The sequence below is a fragment of the Aquarana catesbeiana genome, linkage group LG10 (assembly GCF_042186555.1).
Source record: "Aquarana catesbeiana isolate 2022-GZ linkage group LG10, ASM4218655v1, whole genome shotgun sequence".
NCBI lineage: Eukaryota > Metazoa > Chordata > Amphibia > Anura > Ranidae > Aquarana > Aquarana catesbeiana.
The window spans coordinates 57,437,319-57,460,409 of NC_133333.1; the positions used below are offsets into that span (position 1 = coordinate 57,437,319).

General features: G+C 41.0%; 1 protein-coding gene across 5 annotated transcripts in view; it reads right to left on the reverse strand.

Moving 5' to 3' along the window:
- Window positions 1-23,091, reverse strand: part of LOC141110709 (sodium-dependent neutral amino acid transporter B(0)AT2-like) — a 179,715-nt gene that overhangs the window by 46,406 nt on the left and 110,218 nt on the right. For all 5 annotated transcript variants that reach the window (XM_073602238.1, XM_073602234.1, XM_073602236.1 and 2 more), the window contains exons 2-4: window positions 19,692-19,961; window positions 10,404-10,561; window positions 6,325-6,451 (exon numbers count right to left, since the gene is read on the reverse strand). In XM_073602238.1, coding sequence (XP_073458339.1) covers window positions 6,325-6,451; window positions 10,404-10,561; window positions 19,692-19,878 — 472 coding nt within the window. In that variant the 5' untranslated portion in view covers window positions 19,879-19,961. The remainder of the gene's footprint in view (window positions 1-6,324; window positions 6,452-10,403; window positions 10,562-19,691; window positions 19,962-23,091) is intronic.

Genomic DNA, 23,091 nt, shown 5'->3' on the forward strand with positions numbered 1-23,091 from the left:
TAACATCCCGACTGAACCACTTATATGTTTACTGGGCTATTGTGACACGTCTACTTATACCTCTTCTACGGGTAACACTATAAGGCGTGCACTTTTTATTGCCCGTAGACAGATTGCTCTTAAGTGGACCTCTTCCTTACTTCCCCGACTGCATCTGAGTGGATTGTAGATCTCAATAGGATAATTCTTTTTTGAAAAACATACATATTCCCTAAGGAATTCCATGAGTAAGTTTGATGCTACCTGGTCAAGGTGGCTCCAGTCCATGACCTAGGCATTACTGTAAACCAATATGTACTATGTACTTTGCAATATTAGATACTGTTCTTTTTTCTTTTTCTTCTTTTACTTTTTTTATATATACTCCAAGAGTAGGGTGGGGTGGTTTGGGTTTTTTGTTTTTTTTGGGCTACATTTGATTTAATGTGACCCCAGATGACGGCTCCTTAGCTGAAACATGTCGGGTGGACCCCTCACGATCGCCGCTATTTGATATTTGAGCTCTGTTTCGTTCTTCCAAATGTGAGTTTGTTTTTTATTATTTTAATAAACTAGTGTTTTAAAACGTTATTACGCTATGTGAGTTTTGTTTGCTCCTTGCATGGCACATGAAACTACACGTTTGGCTTATGTTGGATTACCTATGGGAGAGGAAGCCGTGCGGACCCCCCCTTTTTCTTTCCACCATCTGTTGATGACATCTGACAAGACGCATTTCCCAGAACCAGTGGTTATTATGCTTTTTTGACTTGTCTGGCGTACGCCATTTCAGGTCAATTTTTTCCGGTAAGCCTCCTCTACTCCTGGTGTTGGCCCGGCACTGATGTACAATCTATGCACACTTGTGGTTTCCCTTCTGCCCACTCGCCAGATTTGGTGCAACTAAAATTCTGTGAATACCATTTGGCCACGCATCACCCCATTTGAACTCTGTTGATGTTTTCTTCACTATTTTTCTACACATTTTTTATGGCCTTTTAAAGTTTTATGTTTTTTGTTTGGTGTCTGGCTCATGGAACCAGCACGGGTTTCTACTAATCACTGGCACATCTGATGAATAAGCATTATTGTGTATTTACTTTATATGTGATCAACACTGATTAAGTATTTGACACTATCCATTTTATGATCATACATTTTTTGGTAGTATTCACTATTTCTATATGTCTTTATTGTAATACACACAGCTGTGGATGTGATATATAGCGCCACACTTTTGTTTCTTTTTAATGTGATTGAATAACCTGTTTTTATTGTTTTAACGTTGTTTGCATATAAAAATAAAAAAAAGATCTGATTTAAAAAAAAAAAAAAAAAAAAAGAGCCATCGCTACTTGGTAACGTCAAAGGCATGATACCAATGGACATTTTATTTATCAATAGGGGTGGCATTGCTACAACGTAAAAACGTAAAGAGGATATCTTCCACACTGGCCCCTGGTAAATTGGTTTAAGCAGGAGTTTTCCAAGACCTGACAATTATTTCCCTAGGGTAAAAAAGTTGAGAAAGGCTGGTCTATATCTATGCTTATAATAAATGACAACAGATTCACCCAGACAGAACTAGATGGCTTAGGGCATTTATAGTACTGTGTAGAGGTTGACCGATATGGGTTTTTCTCTGGCCGATGCCAAAGCCGATATTTAGAAATCGCGGTGGCCGATGGCCGATATATGATGCCGATTTTTTTGGGCCGATATATGATGCCGATTTTTTTGGGCCGATATATTAGGCCGATTTTTTTTTTTTACCCTTCATCTCATAAAATCTAACAGTTAGACCCCTTTCACACTGGGGTGTTTTTCAGGCGCTTTTGGGCTAAAAATAGCGCCTGTAAAACGGCTCCCCTGCAGTCTGTGTGAAAGCTCGAGTGCTTTCACACTGAGGCGATGCGCTGGCAGGATGTTAAAAAAAAGTCCTGCAAGCAGCATCTTTGGAGCGGTGTATAACCGCTCCTCCACCACTCCTGCCCATTGAAATGAATGCGCACCGCTGCCGAAGCGCCTGCAAAGCGTTTCGGCAGCAGCGCTTCAGGGGCGCATTTAACCCCTTCTTCGGCCGCTAGCTGGGTTATAAGTGCTCTGCTAGCAGCAGAATAGCGCCGCTAAAATGACGGTAAAGCGCCGCTAAAATTAACAGCGTTTTACCGTCAACGCATGCCCGCTCCAGTGTGAAAGCAGCCTTAAGTAATAAGTGATACAGAAATTTTTTTATATTTAAACATTAATTAAACAAAACAAACCTCCAATCAGTTCACTTGTATGTAGAATTTAGATTAAAAAAAAAATAACTATATCTTAAATACTAAATACACAAAAACAGGAATCAAAACTTTTGGACGAAAAAAAATGGGCTAACTTTACTGCTTTTTTTTTTTTAATTACATTAGTGTATTTTTTTTTTTAAAAATTGCGTTTGAAAGACCGCTGCGCAAATACCGTGTGACATAAAATATTGCAACAACCGTTATTTTATTCCCTAGGGTCTCTGCTAAAAAAAATATATATAATGTTTGGGGGTTCTAAGTGATTTTCTAGCAGAAAATACAGGATTTTTACTTGTAAGCAACAAGTGTCAGAAAAGATTTAGTCTTTAAATGGTTAAACTGAAAACTTCTCCACGGAGTTCAGTCTATTGCTAAAAGAACCTGAAAGAGATACAATGTATCTTATCAGACTTGGCAGGCTGCCCAGAGGAGGAGAGAAGAAAACTTCAGACAACTTGCAATTGACTTCTATTACAGAAGTCATTTGCAAGTCCCGCTGAATTGGCTTTTTTTATCAGCACAATCAGCAGATGCCGATTAAGTAAAAAAAGCCAAATATCGGCGATATATCGGCCGGCCGATATATCGGTCGACCTCTAGTACTGTGCTGCCATCTTGAGTTTTCAGGTACAAATGTATCTCACACAGATTGCTGTTAAGCATCAAGTAGGAGGAGCAACAAACGCCTACATGAGACTAAAGCCAGCCATAGAACTGGCTGAATTTTGATCCATCTATGGGCAGGCCAGTTGTGCTGAAGTCGAATAATTAATCAGCCGTTCAGGTTTTTTCATATGAATACTGCTGGTGGCTATAGCTGCCAGCAGTGATCATTGTTTTCTGAGGGCAGGGAACCTCTCACTGTCAGAAAACAATATCGTAGTGGGATTGATTCCCACATCAACACTAACTGTCCTAATTAGGGAAATTTTCTTTCCTTCAACCAAAGTTGCATATTCTATCGCCATCCTAACATCCTGAGCCAAGATCAACATCCCATTCCTGTGATCGCCTAATCTCCAGAGTTCTGTTCACTAAGGGAATCATGGACCAGATCTAAAAGGAAGCCAAGTACCTTTAGGGCTTATTTACACTTGCTTCAAAACATTGCTTCAGACGCGTGTTTTCAAAGCTCTCTGAACGCCAGTCAAATCCACTGTCACTAAATAAAATGGTTAGCTTACAGACCTATTTACACCTTAGTTACATAGTTACATAGTAGGCGAGGTTGAAAAAAGACACAAGTCCATCAAGTCCAACCTATGTGTGTGATTATGTGTCAGTATTACCTTACATATCCCTGTATGTTGCGGTCATTCAGGTGATTATCTAATAGTTTCTTGAAGCTATCAATGCTCCCCGCTGAGACCACCGCCTGTGGAAGGGAATTCCACATCCTTGCCGCTCTTACAGTAAAGAACCCTCTACGTAGTTTAAGGTTAAACCTCTTTTCTTCTAATTGTAATGAGTGGCCACGAGTCTTATTAAACTCTCTTCTGCGAAAAAGTTTTATCCCTATTGTGGGGTCACCAGTACAGTATTTGTAAATTGAAATCATATCCCCTCTCAAGCGTTTCTTCTCCAGAGAGAATAAGTTCAGTGCTCGCAACCTTTCCTCATAACTAAGATCCTCCAGACCCTTTATTAGCTAGGATACCTTGCTTTTGCTTTGCCTTGTCTCCACTTCAAAAATGATACCCCATGTCGCTTTAGAGCTCATTTACACTTGCATTCAGCTTCCACACACATTAAAGCGCCTACCGCTTCATAATGCTTTTATGATGTGTGTTTGATGCTTTGGTGGTGCTTCGATAAAGCTTCAGTGATGCTTTTTTGAAGCTTTGTTGAAGCTTGGCAGATGCCGTGTGTGTGTGTGTGTGTGTGTGTGTGTGTGTGTGTGTGTGTGTGTGTGTGTGTGTGTGTGTGTGGGGGGGGGGGGTGTGGGGGGGGGAGATCTCATACCTGCAATTTCTCCAAGACAATGCATAGCTAAAGCTGAATTTATGCCTCCCAAAAGCTGCAGGTGCTTCAAGTGAGCTTTGTCATAGACCTCGTATGGAAGCTTTGAAGACGCTTTGAGGCACCACTAAAGCGACATGGGGTATCATTTTTAAAGCAAAGCAAATGCAAGGTGTAAACAGGAGTGTAAGCTAACCATTTTATTTATTGACAGGAACTTTGACTGGCGTTAAGAGAGCACTTTAACCACCTGCAGACCGCTGCTCGCCGATATACGTCCGCACAATGGCAGCGGTGGGCAAATGGGCATACCTGTACGTCCCCTTTAATAGGCGGGGTTAGCAGGCGCCCGCCACGTACAGCGTGACCGTGCCCACGGGAGCCGTGGACTTGATGTCCACCGGTCTCCCAGCGATCGTGTCATGGAGCCGCAGAACGGGGAAGTGCCTATGTAAACAAGGCATTTCCCCGTTCTGCCTTGTGACATGACAGAGATCACTGCTCCCTGTCATCGGGAGCAGTGATCGCTGTCATGCAAGTCGAAGCCCATCCCCCCACATTTAGAATCACTCCCTAGGACACACTTAACCCCTTCATCGCCCCCTAGTGTTTAACCCCTTCCCTGCCAGTGTAATTTTTATAGCACTGATCGCTGTATAAATGACAATGGTCCCAAAATAGTGTCAAAAGTGTCCGATGTGTCCGCCATAATGTCACAGTCACGATAAAAAAAGATCGCCGCCATTACTAATAAAAAAAAAAAAATGAATAATAAAAATGCCATAAAACTATCCCCTATTTTGTAGACGCTATAACTTTTGCGCAAACCAATCAATATATGCTTACTGCGATTTTTTTTTACCAAAAATATGTTGAAGAATACATATCAGCCTAAACTTAGGAAAAAAATGAGGTTTTTTTTTTTTTTAGATATTTTTGGGGGATATTTATTATAGCAAAAAGTAAAAAAAATATTTTTTTTTTTTTCAAAATTGTCGCTCTTTTTGTGTTTATAGCGCAAAAAATAAAAAAATCGCAGAGGTGATCAAATACCACCAAAAGAAAACTCTATTTGTGGGAAAAAAGGAAGTCAATTTTGTTTGGGTGCAACGTCACATGACCGCGCAATTGTCAGTTAAAGCGGCGCAGTGCCGAATCGCAAAAAGTGCTCTGGTCAGGAAGGGGGTAAAATCTTCCGGGGCTGAAGCAGTTAAAAAAAAGTATGTCTGAAGCCCTGCTTTGAAGCATGTGTAAACAAGCCCTAAGTGGTGCTTCAAAGCATCTTTAAGGCCTCCATAGAAGTCTATGACAAAGCTCGCTTGAAGCACCTGTAGCTTTTGAGAGGCTTTAATTCAGCTTTAGCTTAGTTTTGGAGGTATTGCAGGTATGAGATATCAGCACACAGGGCAAGCTTCAATAATAAAGCATGTTGAAGAGGTAGGCGCTTTAGTTTGTGTTAAAGTCAAAGCAAGTGTAAATGAGCCCTTAGAGTATGTATTCCTATTGTTACACAATATTGTCAATGTAGAATTGCTAGGAATAGATAAACACAGTGGGGCTGATTTTCTAAAACTGGAGAGTGCAAAACCTTGTGCAGCTCTGCATAGAAATCAATCAGCTTCCAAGTTTTTTTTGTCAAAGCTTACTTGAACAAGCTGAATTTAGAAGCCGATTGGCTACAATGTACATCTGCATCAGATTTTGTACTCTCCAGTTTTAGTAAATCAACCCCAGTGTGTTTGCAGATTGTACCCCTCTGCCTATTTGTATCTCTCTATATGTATCGTAGAGCTTTTTCCTGTAACTGTAATTTGCAAGTACATACCATTTATGCTTAGTAAAAGCATATTATTATTCTACAGATCTGTTATTTTGGTTCTTATTGCAAAAGTTAGGACACAAACATTGCATAAAAACTGAAACCGTCTCGGATGAACCAAAACCACTGACAGAACAAATACTTAATATTGAGGTCATATTTCCATCCATTAACAAGCATTTTGTCTTTGAAAGAAGCTGAACGCAACAGGTAGTAAGCAAAATCCTACAAAAGAGAAATATTACCATAAAAATCATCTTGGTCTATATTAGTACTAACCTTCTTCTGTCTGATTGGCCAGGTTTGGGCAGTTCTGCCATGGTAAAGGATACTGGAAGGAATTAAACATATAAAAAAGGCTCCATCCAATAATAACATTGTAATACAGGGCCACAAATGTACAGACCTGCAAACAGAAGACGGATATGTTATCTATTCAATATAAATACTCTGCATTATATAATTATAACAGTGGCTACAGAACTGACATAACTGGATGAAATTTACATATACACTATATAAAAAATATGTCCTGCAAGCCAACTGTCAAGCACAAGCCAAGATTTGAAGTCCAAGGAATTGTCTGTAGACCTCCGAGACAGGATTGTATCGAGGCACAGATCTGGGGAAGGGTACAGAAAAATGTCTGCAGCATTGAAGGTCCCAAAGAGCACAGTGGCCTCCATCATCTGTAAATGGAAGAAGTTTGGAACCACCAGGACTGTTTCTAGTATGGGCCGCCCGGCCACACTGAGCAATCGGGGAGAAGGGCCTTAGTCACGGAGGTGACCAAGAACCTAATGGTCTCTCTGACAGAGCTCCAGCATTTCTCCATGGAGAGAGGAGAACCTTCCAGAAAAACAACCATCCCTCCAGCACTCCACCAAATCAGGCCTGTACGGTAGAGTGGTCATCGGAAGCCACTCCTCAGTAAAAGGCCCATTACAGCCAGCCTGGAGTTTGCAAAAAGGCACCTGAAGGACTCTCAGACCATGAGAAACAAAATTCTCTGGTCTGATGAAACAAAGATTGAACTGAATGGCACTCTCTCTATAGGTAGGTATAATGATCACGTGTGGTTATCAGACCAGACAGAAGACAATCGGTCATGCTCAACTCGGGGGTGGGGGGGGGGCGGGCGCGATCTGGTATGTTCGCCCTGGGCGCTAGAGGACCTTGTCCCAGCACTGACTGAATCTATTCTCGCTGGAGAAACGACGCTTGAGAGGAGATATGATAGCGATTTACAAATACCTCAGTGGCGATCCCAGCATAGGAAAAAAAAACTATTCAGTCTTAAGGAGTGTAAGAGGACACACTATAAGATTGGAGGAGAAGCGGTTTAACCTTAAACTGCGCAGGGGGTTTTTCACACAAGGGTTTACAACCCCTTTAAGGACCGAGTCTCTTTTTGAGATTTGTTGTTTACAAGTTAAAATAATTTTTCTTTTGCTAGAAAATTACTTAGAACCCCCAAGCATTATATATATATATTTTTTTCTAACATCCTAGAGAATAAAATGGTGGTTGTTGCAATACTTTATGTCACACCGTATTTGCGCAGCGGTCTTACAAGCGCACTTTTTTTTTACTTAAAAGACAACAGTAAAGTTATGCCGAGTAAATTGATAACAAACATGTCACGCTTCAAAATTGCGCCCGCGCGTGGAATGGCGACAAAATTTTACCCTTAAAGTGGATGTAAACCCAATGTCATCCTTTCTAAACTACTGCCATAGGGGTTATCTATAAGGATATACATGCCTCCTGCATGTATCTTTACCTGTCAAATGTCTCCCCCCTGTCTGTTATTAGATCCTAAAAACTGCAGATTCTGTGGGTGGGTCTGTTGTCTGGAGCTCGATGGGTGGAGTCGTGATGTCAGTAGACTCCCCGCCCACCTCTACACTCCCCTTGTCAATATGCATTTCTCCTGGGTATTTCTAACACTGAACTTCTGCTATGATCTCTAACATCCTGTGAAAAGACAGGAAAGTAACCACATGACTTCAGCATGCCAAATCATGCTGAGGTGTGGAACAGCCAATCCTTGCAGAGCTGCTGAAGAAAGGAGTGGGGGAGGGAATTAAAAAATAATGCATGTGTCTTAGGCTAGTGCACGAGATATGTAAATCACCTGTCACTCACAGCAAGGGGAAGGATTTGACAAAGTTTTTCTCAGTTTGTCAAGATTTATCTCACTGAACAATAAAAGAGGATTGCTCAGAGATGGATTAACTCTGTGTGGCAAGACTGGGCTCAAATGATAGGAAATCTTATTCTCTACAGTATGATAAAAAAAAAAAATTTCGGGTTTACATCCACTTTAAAAATCTCCATAGACGACGTTTAAAAATTTCTACAGGTTACACATTTAGAGACAGCAGGCGGGTGGTCCGTAAGTGGTTAAAGAACAAAACATACAGGGATATGGGAAATGATTATGATACATGTCCACCTACACAGGCTGAACTGGATGGACTATTGTCTTTATTCAGCCTTACCTACTATGTAAGTTATGTACGGTACGTGATTTTTTAATTTTTTATTTTTAATAAATTTGCAAAGATTTCAAACAAACTTCTTTCATGTTGTCATTATGGGGTACTGTTTGTAGAATTTCCAAGAAAATTATTTAATCCATTTTGGAATAAGGCTGTAACAAAATGTGGAAAAAGTGAAGCGCTGTAAATACTTTCTGGGTGCACTGTATATTTTACATGCAGTCTAAGGTCCCTAACTCACATTATACATACAGTGCATTTGTAGTGCATTTTTTGAGTCACACGTCCAAGCTTCAAAGGTGCAATACTGCCTCCTGAATGCCTGGCAGCTGCTGCTCCACCACCATATCGAAAGCAATCCACCGTGGATCACTTTTCAGAAGGCAGCAAAGCAGTAGCTGCCAGGTATTCAGGAGCTGATACTGTCATTTCCTGAAGATGGGTTTGTGTGGCTTTTTTTTTTTAAATCCTAATGGTTACACAGGCCAACACACATTTTGGTGCCTCAAATGTTAGAGCTGTTCCTGGGCATATCTGACCCACTTATTCCGAAGTTGGCACCAATTCTTCCCCGTCACTCTTCACTCTGGTTGCCCTGTTAAAAATCAGGATATTTTAATGTAGTGTTTTATTTAAAGCGGTATTAAACTCGCTGACCTTTTTTTTTTTCCCTACACCTGTAAGGGAAAAGGCATAATGAGCTAGTATGCACCACATACTAGCTCATTATGAGATACTTACCTTAGAACGAGGCATCGGCATCTCACCCAGTCCACGCCAAGGGAGCCGACATTTCTCCTCGGCGTGCCTTCCGGGTATCGCGGCTCCGGCACTGAGAGTGGCCGGAGCCGTGATGTCGTCACTCCCGCGCATGCGCGCAGGAGACTTTTTTTCCAGCAAAGTCTGGCGGCTGCCGGGCTTTCAGCCGGGAATCCCCTGTGCGCATGCGCCACTGCACTCAGCAGCTCATTGCGAGGGGAATATCTCCTAAACCATACAGGTTTAGGAGATATTTTTTTTACCTACAGGTAAGCCTTATTATAGGCTTACCTGTAGGTAAAAGTTTAAAAAAAAAAAAAAAGGTATACAAACGCTTTAATCTCCTTGTAACATGAAAGAAACGCATAAAAAACGCTTGATCTGCAAAAATTTTATAATATGTGTGGCAAGATTCACACACCTCCTATAAAATCATAACTATAATACAGTCAATAACGTACTATTTAGAATCCAATGTTTCCAATGTAGGATTACAGTTGGAAATACGTAAACACTCTTACTATATCTGCTAACCTGTACTCAAAAATACAAACTAGGTAACAGAAGAACCGGCTGATCAGCAAGATCTTTTCAAAAATGTACTAAAAAATTATATACATTCAACCATATCTAAGAAACTAGAGCTGATGCACTCTAACCAATGCAATTTTCTGAATCAGCTCCCTAAATAACCCCAAGAACAGGTCTAAATAGCAAGGCACCAAGAAAAAAAAAATATATATTTTTTTGCGCTGTGTTATTTTGTATTGAAATACCGCACCACAACCATGAGACAAGCATTTAGCTAGTGGTCACGTCTCGTTCCTGTTGACCTCAATGGGCCAGTTTGACGGGTGGCACAACCTGTCAAACTTTGCAAGCCAAGTTAAATTTTTTATGGCTGCAAAGTGCCATGTTTCCCACCCTGTCTTTTTTCCGTTTTAGGTGGGCAGGTGGGGGCGGTAAAAATAAGAACTGCCTTTTTTCACCTCCTCTTTGCCACCTGTGTGAAATTGCCCTTAGTTTGTACATCACCACAAGAGATTATATCATAATGTAATATTTACCATAACAATAAACTTGGCATGTACTTACTATACAGCTGGCAAACCCAATTCCAGCTAGCCGAGGGCTGATATGCTTCCAAACACCGATGCTCCCCTGGCGTATGCTTTGCCCAGCTGCTAGCTCCAAGAAGAAAAGCGGAATGCCGATGACAAGTAGCAGCAGAAAGTACAGTAACAGGAAGGCACCTGCCAAACAATACAGATATCATCTTAATCATATTTCTACCACTTAGAAAAATAGCAAAACAGAAGCTAAAGAATTTAACAACATACTGAAAATTTTTTTCTGAAAAGAAGAGCAGTGACAGTGATACATACGCATGTAACCTGTTAGCCACTAGAGGGCCATAGACACACAGAAAGGTTTGAAGAAGGTTGTCTAGTAGTGATGAGCTGGTCAAACAGATCCACATTAAAATATTTAAACAAATGAAAGCGGATTTTCACTCCACCTCATTTTTTTTTTTTTTTTTAAACGCTACTTACCTAGTGGTGAGTTCTGCACATTTCAGATACTCCCCCACCAAGCGGATTCAGCGGTGTCCAGCTGAGACCCTCTTCTCTACTGGCAGCGCTTGGTCCCATACTGCCATGTTTTGGTGTGATGTCATCAAGAGGCTGCCGGCAGTTCTGGGTTCAGCCAGAGCACCTCCTAATGAAATGCCGCTATGCCCGCCCCATCCTCTTTTACTGAATGAAAGGCTTTGCTTTTCTAGGATATGTGACGTGCATATCCCAGGAGGCAAAGCCAGGACAGTGCATGTTATTCAACTAGGCAAAAGACATGCAAGCAAGAAGGGGTGGGGCCAGACAATTTACTAAAAAAAAAAAAAAATAAATAAATAGAAGCGCTATTTGTGCAGAGGACCAAAGGAGGGGTGGAGAGGAAGGATCATGCATTTGGGGGGTACGCTTTAAAATTATTATGGAGTCACAGATTTTCCCAGATGAAATCATCATTATACTTTTATTTTTCTAGTAGGTGAACATTGTCACCCTAGGACAGGAAGTGTGTTACTGATAGAACTGATATTGAGGATCAACAGGTGACCATAAAGTAAATGAAGCCTATAAATAGAAAACTAATGCATCCACATTTAAAGACTGGTAGGCTGCAATGTATTACTTTGTTCTTGGGATTAGATATATAGATATAGGTCTTATGCTATATATACATTCATGTTAGTTAATGTGTTCACTATCTTACTATCTTATGTTACAATCTTTGTAAATCTCTTTTATATTTACCTTAAATGTACCAAATGACCGACTGAAACTATCCAATCAATTTGTATCCAGACAGGCCATTGTGTTATATAGTTGTTGGTATATTTATAGGAGGTTGTACAATTAAACTGTAATATGCAAGTGTAAAACCTTGTACATACGATGAGACCATCGGACGAATGATCGTCCATTTTTGTTGCTAGTCTCATATTGAAAATGAATAGGTTACTAGTAGTTATGAATAGCATAATAAAAAATGGCGCTGAAGAACTATTTAAAACTGAAAGTCACTGTTAAAAAGTTCACAAAAGTCCATGTGTGGGACACAACAAGTAGACGGTGAGTGGATGATAAAACACAGCACCTGCAGCAGCACCCTTTGAAGTGAAGCTAACTCTGCAAAAGCCAAGGAGAAACAAGAGGGCACCAGACTAAGTGCAGCGGTTGAAAATACTGTATCTGGATTAATTAAAAACAACAAGTTGGCGACTTACATTTGGTGGAAAGGTAACAAGAATGTAGGTAAACTCCACAGCTTGACTCAGAGGTTCCCTGTGGTGGACATATCAGTATCCCATCACAGAATGGTATAATAGCCTGGGCCGGGATTGTAGGAAGCGGCCGACCGTGATGGAAACCAGCGTAGAATGCAAATTGTGTTGAGCTGGAACGAACATCAGCGGAGGAATGCGACGCGGTGGATGGTGGGCGGTATGGTGTCAGTTCCGTCTCAATGCCATTTGCGTGCCACGCTGATTTCCATCATGGTCAGCTGCTTCCTACAGTCCTGGCCCAGGCTATTACACCATTCTGCAAATGGACACTGGTATGTCCACCACGAGGAACTGATGAGTCAAGCTGCAGAGTTTACCTACATGCTTGTTGCTTTTTCACTAAATGCGATTTGCCAACATGTTTTTAATAAATCCAGATATTTTCAACCGCTGCACTTAGTCTGGCACCCCCTCTTGTTTCCCCTTTACTAGAGCTAAAAGAAATTCTCCTAAGATAGAATAGAACTTGGCGCGATGATGTAATGCATTGTATTCTTTTGTTAGTTTCCCACAGTACACAGAACATGGAAATGCAATTTTAGTAAATATAAACTGCTAAATACCTTTTCTCAGTAGCAGTATATAGCAGTCTTGTGACTTCTATCAGTGTCCAGCCAAGCACTGAGCATGTGCAGCCTGACTCCACAGACTCTGTGTTATCAGGAAATGATTGGAGTCAGAGGAAGGAAGGGAGGATCTGTGCATACAGGATTAAAACAGCCTTTTTGCACAATGCAGAGGATTAACCCCTTAGGTTCCACAGTGAGTATAACAAGCATGCTTTACTGCATATAAACACTGATTTTACTGTTGTGGGTTTAGTAACACTTTAATGCCCCTGACAATGCCTTCATCTGCTTATCTCTCCAGAAGGAAAAAGTCTTTGCTCCAGGGTCAGCATCTACTTCGCGGACTGGGATGCTGGCTGGTGTAGCTTCTGTTTACAAATGTCTGAGACACATCAGCTTCTTGTGCCTTTTAGAATATTACAATATTGCAGTTTAAAATGGGTATAAAAAAAAATCAAAAGCAAACATTTAATAAAATCTCAATTTACTAATTCTTAGATGTGATAGCTGGATTCGTTTTGGTTTTATGTTTTCTTTCTTCTATTTTCACTTGGTGATGAAGCCAGTAAGTCTTTTGTTTTCCAACAGAACAAGCTCTCACGACAAATGTATGAGTTACACTGAAGAGACAAACCATTTAACACTAGCAGGGGCGCTCACAATGGTCATCTTTTATGTAAAACCTTTATCCCAAAAGGAGCAAAACTGTTTGCTGTAACTGCTTGTAAAGCATGAGCTGTATTTTGGCTTTAGTTTGTTAGTGTATCTAAATCTGCTAGTACATCAAACACTCCCCTCATGTCAAACTGACAATGCTGCTATCCAAATGTGCCCTCTGTGTTCCTTCATCCAGAATGAGGGCAGTCTAATACATACGGTGTGTTACTGGCCAGATCACCAGGTGATAACAGAGGGAAAAAAAAGCCTAAAAAAGAAAACAAATGCAACCACCACATCTAATGGTTGGCAAGTATCCATATATTACATTTGTGGTTTTAGGTTTAATACCACTTTAAACAATGGTGGAAGAGAGACTTAGTAAATGTTTCCTTCTGCCTGCAGCAGACTGATGACACCATCTCAGACTAGCCAAAGTCACATGGCCGGAGCTCAGGTACAATGTTTTAATAATTAGAAGGTATTTCGTTTACTAAATCATATTTTTACATTCCTTCGAATTGATTTATTCGGACTGGGTGGAATGAATTAACAGCTGCTTTTTCATTTTAAAGTATTTATGTTGGAATATATATATTTTTCATACGAGGGCATTGAATTCCCTCTGATGGATATTCCAGAATGATAAAGAAATGAATATCCCTACAGTCCAGCCATAGGTGTGTGAATCTCTGGAAATGGGTTTAGCAGTGGGCTGGAGGTCAACTTTCCCAACAGAATCCCAAAGCAATAGAAGAAACAAAGATTTATCAATCTGAATGGTGTCCATCTGATCTATTGTCCATCCAATGGTGTCCATCTGGAATATCATTTTTGATGGAATCCACCCTTTCAAAGTTTCTGGTGGAGGTCTCCTTAAAAGTCTTTGGTTCCAATATTGAAAAATACAATTTGTTATCAGAAAGGAGTTTAAAATTAAACAAAAGCACGTGGACATCATGTGATTTATACCCACTTTATAAAGATTGCCATGTTTTATTGGTCATGTGAGTTTAAATTCTTTAAACTCAAAGTCAGGTTGAGTGTACAAACACACCATCGTATTTCCCCGTACTGACGTAGAGAGAGAGCACACAGAACTGCCTGTTGTAAATGTGAAAGCTCTACAGAGAGGTATAGATAGGCTAAATCAATAAGGGAGTGCGTAGTTGTAAGTTTACTTAATACAAAATGAATCATCCAATATTAGACTGAGCACAATAAGTCAAGTAAATTGTATGAAGCATTACCACAAAGCTTTAAAGAACTCTTCTGGCATAGAAATATGGGAACCACCACTGCGATGATCCTTATCCTTCCTTCTCTCAGTAAGTCACCCACCCAAACCCAGCATAGATCTAGTGACGTGTTAGGACACCTGACCTGCATACTTGTTCAAGGTCACTGGCTCACCAATTTGTAAAAAAAAAAAAAAAAAAAAAAAGGAAGATCCTTCCTCTGTCCTGCTGTACATGGGACTGCAGGAAGCAAATATGAGGAAATGTTCAGGTACATACACCAGCATTTTGCAAGCACTTGTAAACCGGTGTTTTGGAAAGAACCCCGTATTCCCTTCCCAAAAGACTGGTTCAGGCAGCTGAATAGGGTTGCAGAAATGGAGGAGCTAGATCACGTCTCAAGAACATTTGTCCCATTTACAAAAATTTGGGCCTGTTGGCTTGAATATCAGTCAACTAATGAGTATAAGGATATTATAAATTGATGGTGCTAAACAAGTACCTGTAGTAAATAAATAAAAGCCCAGGATCTCGTAGACAGTTAAAACCAATCTTGATAGTTACATAGTAGGTGAGATCGAAAAAAGACACAAGTCCAACCTATGTGTGTGATTATGTGTCAGTATTACCTTGTATATCCCTGTATGTTGTGGTCGTTCAGGTGCTTATCTAATAGTTTCTTGAAACTATCGATGGTCCCCACTGACACCACCGCCTGTGGAAGGGAATTCCACATCCTTGCCGCTCTTACAGTAAAGAACCCTCACGTAGTTTAAGGTTAAACCTCTTTTCTTCTAAATTTTAATGAGTGGCCACAAGTCGTGTTAAACTCCCTTCCACAAAAAAGTTTTATTCCTATTGTGGGGTCACCAGTATGGTATTTGTATATTGAAATCATATCCCCTCTCAAGTGTCTCTTCTCAAGAGAGAATAAGTTCAGTGCTCACAACCTTTCCTCATAACTAATATCCTCCAGACCCTTTATTAGCTTTGTTGCCCTTCTTTGTACTCGCTCCATTTCCATTACATCCTTCCTGAGGACTGGTGCCCAGAACTGGACAGCATACTCTAGGTGCGGCCAAACCAGAGTCTTGTAGAGCGGGAGAATGATCATTTTATCTCTGGAATTAATCCCCTGGATGCCTGACGCTTACTGGCATGCAGAAAATGGTATGCTGGGTTGTCCCCCCTTCCCTTAATTTCCCTCTCCTGGTCTTTTTTTCCTTACTCTTCCCATAAAAAGACGAATCAGTGACGTTAATATTTTACCGAGGGTGGTTCATCTCTTTGCGAGGGAGAACCAACCCCAGGAGAAGGATGATCACCATCCTTATGTCATTCTTTCTCCTATGCTCAGCTGTGGACGATGATTGAAAGTGGTTCTAAAGGCTGAAGTTTTCTTTACCTTCAGCATTCCACGCATGTAGGTAAAAAAAAAAACTTCCACATCCAGCTCCCCCCCACCCACCAAAGTCCCCATTATACTTACATGAGCCGTATCTCGATCCAGCGATGTGCACACAAGCAGCGGCTCTCTCTGCTCTGTCCCTCCTCACAGGGCAGATCCACTGTTAAACAAACTCTGTGACGAGAGAGCGTCTCACTTTGTTTTACTGTGCTGACTCCCACAGCATAGACCCAATGTACTGTGCCTGACCACCTCCTTAAACACCCCATCATCATTGCAACATACTGCCACAGTTTTCATCCTTAGATTTTAGTTACCCCAAGGAAGATCCTTATGGTTAGTCTGCTTTATTTTAAAATACAGATAGGTAGAAAACCTAGAACATGGTAGAGAATAATGTACTGTGCTCAACAAGTGGGACAATAATTGACAGCAAGGTTGAGTATGTTTTTTTTCTCCAGCAGATGGTGAAATAGGGTGTGTCTCGGTAGGTCTGCTATGATTGGTTGAAGGTAGTGTTGCTGGGAGGTGACTATCCACAGGCATGTAACATGTTCAAGAACATTCTGTTCCTGCACCTTTGTGTTATCATATTGATAAAATGTTAAAATGATTTTCCCATACTTGGCTATCTAAAGGAAGTCAGAAAATGTGCTACAGGATATCGCATTTCTCAGGTTACACATGATGCAAGCATTCTTCTTTATAGTGACGACCAGTCAAAAAGAAAAATACCCATACCCTATATCCTTCTGCCCTGTCTGTTTATCATTTCCCAAGGTCTTTTCTTCCTACAAACCCCATTACCAGTGGACAAATCATCCATTGCTAAATGGTAGACATACATGCTTCGATAAATGATTAATTTCTTTCCTGATTTATCCCGATAGAAATAATCAATCTATAGTTGACAACCCAACAGATCAATATATCACACACATAGCTGGAAGATATAACTTTTCAATTGCATCTCTGTTTCCACCATGCAATCAATTCTGATTGATCGAAATATGGATTCATGACAAAAGCATCTCAGTGCTGCTAATCGATGCAAATTGATTAACAATTTTCCACCCTGGCTGATTGACTCCAATCTAAATCTAGTCTAAATCAAACAAAGGGACGTTTTCACTAACTGTTTGCCAATTCGCAACACTATTAGAGAGCAAAAGTATTTTCCTTGTAATACAATGAATAAGGTTATATCTCACTGGAAAAACTGTAGAATAAGCTTTGCTTGAAGCTGGCTCTGTAGGTGAAATGTCAAATCCTGGCTTCTATAGCTGATAAAATTAGAGCAAATCCATCTAAGATACTAGAAGAGAGGCTTAGAACACCTTCCAGAAAGCCCAGCTTCGGACACAGAACCAAGTGTCCAGAAACCACATAGTTCCTCTATTTCTATTCTATAATCCAATCAGTAATGGTTTCTAATCACTTTGACACCCAGGCAGAGCTTTCTAGAGGATGACTTTTGTTTGTCCAATTTTTTAAATTTCTACAAGATGGGTCAGAGAATATCATGCATTTTGGACAATCTTGTTTTAATTTTTTTTTTGTACATATAGTTACATAGTAGGTAAGGTTGAATAAAGACAATAGTCCATCCAGTTCAACCTGTGTAGGTGTACGCGAGTCAGTGTTAATAATTATTTCCCATATCCCTGTATATTGTGTTCTTTAAGATGCACATCCAATATCAATACTCCCCACTGACACCACCACTTGTGGAAGAGAGTTCCACATTCTTACCGCCCTGACAGTGAAAAACCCCCTGCGCTGCTTAAGGTCAAACTGTTTCTCCTCCAACCTCATTGTGTGGCCCCGTGTCCTCTTACACTCCCTGAGACTGAATATCTCTTTTCCTATGCTGGAATCACCATTGAGGTATTTGTAAATCGCTATCATGTCCCCTCTCAAGTGGTCTTTTCTCCAGTGAGAATAAATTTAGTGCTTGTAGTCGCTCCTCGTATTTGAGGTCCTCCAGTCCCCTTATTAATTTAGTTGCCCCTCGTTGGACTCTCTCCAGCTCCAGCACATCCCTTCTGTGGACTGGTGACCAGAACTGGATGGAATACTCCAGATGTGGCTAAACCAGAGTTTTATAAAATGGCAGAATTATAGTTTTTTCTCTGGAGTATATTCCCTTTTCATCCATACTAATAATCTGACGGCTTTGGTAGCTGCAGCTTGACATTGCATTCTATTGCGCAGTCTATCTTCCACTAGGACCCCCAGATCTTTCTCCATCCTTGACTTCCCCAGCGGTTCGTTTTGTGTTTATGTTCTTAGCCCCCCAAATGCATTATTTTACATTTCTCCACATTAAACCTCATTTGCCATGTAGTTGCCCACTCCATTATTGTTGTTCAGGTCTTTCTGTAAAATTTCTATATCCTGCTGTGAAGTTGTTGCCCTGCTTATTTTTTGTATCGTCCGCAAAAACTGAGATTGAGCTACGTATCCCTTCCTCTATGTCATTTATGAATAAATTAAACAAAATTGATCCCAAGACAGAACCTTGAGTTACCCCACTCACCACTCCAGACCAGTCTGAGTACACGTTATTTATTACTACCCTTTGGACACGCCCCTTTAACCAGTTTTCTATCCAAGAACAAACCTTATGGTCCATGCCCATAAACATTAGTTTGTAGATTAAGCTTTTATGGGGAACTGTATGGAATGCTTTTGCAAAATCCAGATACACCACATCCACAGGCCTTCCCCTATCTAGCTGGCAGCTCACTTCCACCTAGAATATTAACAGATTGGTCTGGCAAGAACGACCCTGTCATAAACCCATGCTGATTACTACTACTGATACTGTTTTCATCAGCATATTTTTGGATATAGTCTCTTATCATCACCTTCAATAATTTACCAACTATTGATGTTAGGGCTGACCGGCCTGTAGTTCCCAGGAATATATCGCTGCCCTTTTTTGGATACTGGTACCACATTGGCTTTTCTCCAATCCGCTGGTATTTCCTGTCAGTATGTTGTCTGTAAAGATTTGGAACAATCGTCTAGCTATAATCCAACTAAGTTCTTTGAGGACTCTCAGGTTCTGGTGATTTATTTGTGTTAAGCTTATGTAGTCTTTCCTTGATCCGGCCTCTGTTAGCCACGAGGGTGAATCATGTGATGTGTTACTAACAATACTGTCGTGGTCAATACACCCCTCCTTTACCTGTGTACATATATGTTTAACATAGAAGCATTTAGTGCTGGGTGCATCAAAGACTCCATTTGCAAAGCATGCAGGGCTTCATAAATGCACATATGGGATGTCTTGGTCCTGCCCGTGTTGGGTTGCGCTTAGGAGGTTATCCTGCAGGCAGGCCATGGGTAGCCTTTTAAATGTACATGATTGCAGTTTGTGTAACCTATGTAAACTGACTAGGCTTACTGACTGACTTATTCGGCTATTTTTTCACCGCAGTTGCAAAAAGAATCCTGCATAGAGCTCCTCCTATTTTGTTGTGTTTTGTAGTGGCTAACAGCCAATTACAAATATATCATAGTTACCTAAAAATAAAATAAATACTTTTGTTTTTCATTATTAAACATAAAATATAATAAAGGCACTATATTCTCCCCTTTACCTGCAAATCTCCTTACTGACCAACGTTCCCAGTCTTGAAAGCTAAAAACACTCACCTCCCCCATTTTGATGGCACAAGTAAGGAAATCTCCAAACATTCCCAAGACCAACCGAAAAGCCAACTTGAGCAAGGATGTACTGAACTTTACTGCCCCACGTGGGGCGGTGTATGGGTTCGGGTAGCAAGTCACGGCTAGACTCCGCTGTCGTGCTGCCCTCTAGATCGCCGAGAGATTTTTCCATTGAAGTCACAGTACAAATCAGAATTTCCGATCCAGGGTGGAATGCAATAATCTAGGAGTCTTTTAATCCAAGTTGTTTCAAACCTGCAAAATTAAACCGGCAATATTAGGATGCTTCAAACATCTTAAAATGTATACATGTCAAGCAAGCCATGTCAATATCTCAAAGAAGGCGGCTTAAGGTTTTTTACCTTCATGAGTTCTGTGCATGAAGGTAAAAAACCTTCTGTTTGCAGCAGCCTCCCCTCAACCCCCCTAATACTTACCTGAGCCTAATTCTGAACCAGCGATGTGCACAGTAGCAGAGGCCCTTCCTCCTCATTGGCTGAGACAGCAGCAGGAGCCATTGGTCACAGCCAATCACAGACAGTGAGCCAACAGGAGAGAGCAGGGCAGAGCCAAGCCGAGCTCCGTGTGTGAATGGACACACAGAGCAGCGGCTCAGAAGAGACCCTACTCGGGTGCCCCCATAGTAAGTTGCTTGCCAGGAGGGAGGAGCCAGAAGCGTTGGTGGGGGGGCACGAGAACAGGACGATTGGGGCTGCTCTGTGCAAAACCACTGAACAGAGCAGGTAAGTATAACATGTTTGTTATTTTGAGGAAAAAAAAAAAAAAGGAAGTCCTTTCACACTGGGGCGGTTTGCAGGCGCTATTGCGCTAATAATAGCGCCTGCAAACCGACCCGAAACAGCCGCTGCTTTAATTCCAGTGTGAAAGCCCCGAGGGCTTTCACACTGGAGCGATGCGCTGGCAGGACGGTAAAAAAAAGTCCTGCCAGCAGCATCTTTGGAGCGGTGAAGGAGCAGAGTGTATACCGCTCCTGCCCATTGAAATCAATGGGACGGCGCGGCTATACCGCCGGCAAAGTGCCTCTGCAGAGGCGCTTTGCGGTGGTTTTAACCCTTTCTCGGCCGCTAGCAGGGGGGTAAAACCGCCCCGCTATCGGCCGCATACCGCCGACAACGCCCCCGCCCCAGTGTGAAAGGGCTCTTAGTATCACTTTAACAAAGGAATAGGCTGCCTAGACTCATTTCATTTCTGAAATGCTTTCAATACATAGGAGGATGCTAGACTGGTAGCTACAGTTTGATATAAAGGTACAATATTTTTGTTCATTACAGCTGAGGTTCCCCAATGTGGTCAGTGCTGTCCCTTAGTGCAATGGAAAGATATAGGGAACCAAGGAGGGGAAAGATAAAAGGTATACAGAAAATTACACGGAAGTGAAAGTTCAAAACATATGCCTTTTAGTTAAAAGAAAAAAACATTTCTGAATGCTACCCTACACTGTGTACTTTTTGTTCCTTCCCAACATCATATTTTTTGAAACAATGCTTCAATACAGTCATGCAGCTTCTTTCAAACAAAGAAACAAAGGCACCACAAGGTAGGGTCAGTTGTGGATGAAGATGAATAGAACCATATATGGGAAACTATGGCATGATGGTATATGGTCCTGGTTTGAGTTATGTATGTACCTTGTTATTCCCCTCAATGTTTTCACACATGTGGACAATTAGGAACCTTTTATCACACTTGGTGGTCATGTCTGGGGGTCCACGAACCCTGGACTAACGTTTTTTCATTTCTTACTAAACTAATGGGACAACCGATTCCACTGACACCAAAAGTAGCACTCGTCTGTGTTAAAGTGGTTGTAAAGGCACAGTTTTTTTTTACCTGCATGCATGCAATGCATGCAGGTAAAAAAACCTTCTGTGTGCAGTATTCCTCCTAATACTTACCTGAGCCTAGAGCTGCACAATTAATCGTTAAAAAATCGTGACCTCGATTCACCTCCCCTGACGATCTCTCCTGCAGAGATTGCCAATTCTTTCATATAAACAAGTGGAGAGACTATCTGCTCACTCAGCTGTCAAAAGAAAGCATCCTGGCATTCTGCCAAGTCTTTTAACTTGAAACATTGTAACTAAGCTTCCTTCTTAGATCCAAAGGGATAGAACTTCTGTGTAAATAACTAATCCGGGCAGTCTGCCAAGTTTTCAACAACGTGTAAATGCAGGAAGTTTAAATCTTGAGTTAAAATCAATATTTTTTGCTAGAAAATTACTTGGAACCCCCAAACGTTATATATATTTTAGCAGAGACCCTAGGGAATAAAATGGCAATTGCTGCAATATTTTATGTCACACTGTATTTGCCCAGCGGTCTTTCAAATGAAATTTTGGGAAAAAATACACCTCAATGAATAAAAAAAACGAAACAGTAAAGTTAGCCCAATTTTTTGGTTTTAATGTGAAAGATGATGTTACGCTGCGAGAATCGTGAGAGAATCGTGATCTATCTTCTAAGCAAAAAAATTGTGATTCTCATTTTAGCCAGAATCGTGCAACTCTACCTGAGCCCCCTCTCGATCCAGCAATGTCCATGAGTGCCTTGGCTCTTCAGGGACTCATACTCCTGATTGGCTTTTGATAAACACAGCCAGTGAGCCAATCACAAGATGGAGGGGGCGAGGTCATGCCGCGGCTCAGTGTGTGAATGGACACACAGAGCCACGGGTCGGGAGCGCGCCTGCTGGAGGGAGCACTTTAATCCTCCAGGTCTCTTTACAGTTCCATTCAAACTGGTTCATGTTCTCATGGCAGATAAACAATCAATCGCCAAGGCTTGGAAATCCCCAAACATTCCAAAGACTGAAGTTGAGAAAACAATGCAGTAAGCAAGCTAAAATGTGCTCTTTCATATTGTCAAATAAATCTGAAATAGCCCTAGATTTGTAGTCGTCGTTTTGAATTTTCAGCAGACCCAAAACCAAGAAAGAATTGTGTGTTTGAATGTATTGTATGGGGAACTAGGGATGTGACCTCATCAAACCACAGTACTAAAGTCAATGGAACAAATCTGACTATGAAGTCAGAAACTAAGCAACATTTAATTCTCATATACTGGTCAGGAGTAAAAAATTCCTAAAATACCATCCAAGACCAAATTCTATGGAGAATAATTTTAATAGTAAGTCTAATTATTAGATTGTAAGCTCTTCTGAGCAGGGCCCTCTTAATCCTCTTGTATTTTATTGTATTATAACTGTATTGTCTCCCTTTTATATTGTAAAGCGCTGCGTAAACTGTTGGCGCTATATAAATCCTGAATAATAATAATAATAATGCCGTGTACACACGATCGGACATTCTGACAAGGATGTTGGCTCAAACCTGTCTTGCATACACACGGTCACACAAATGTTGTC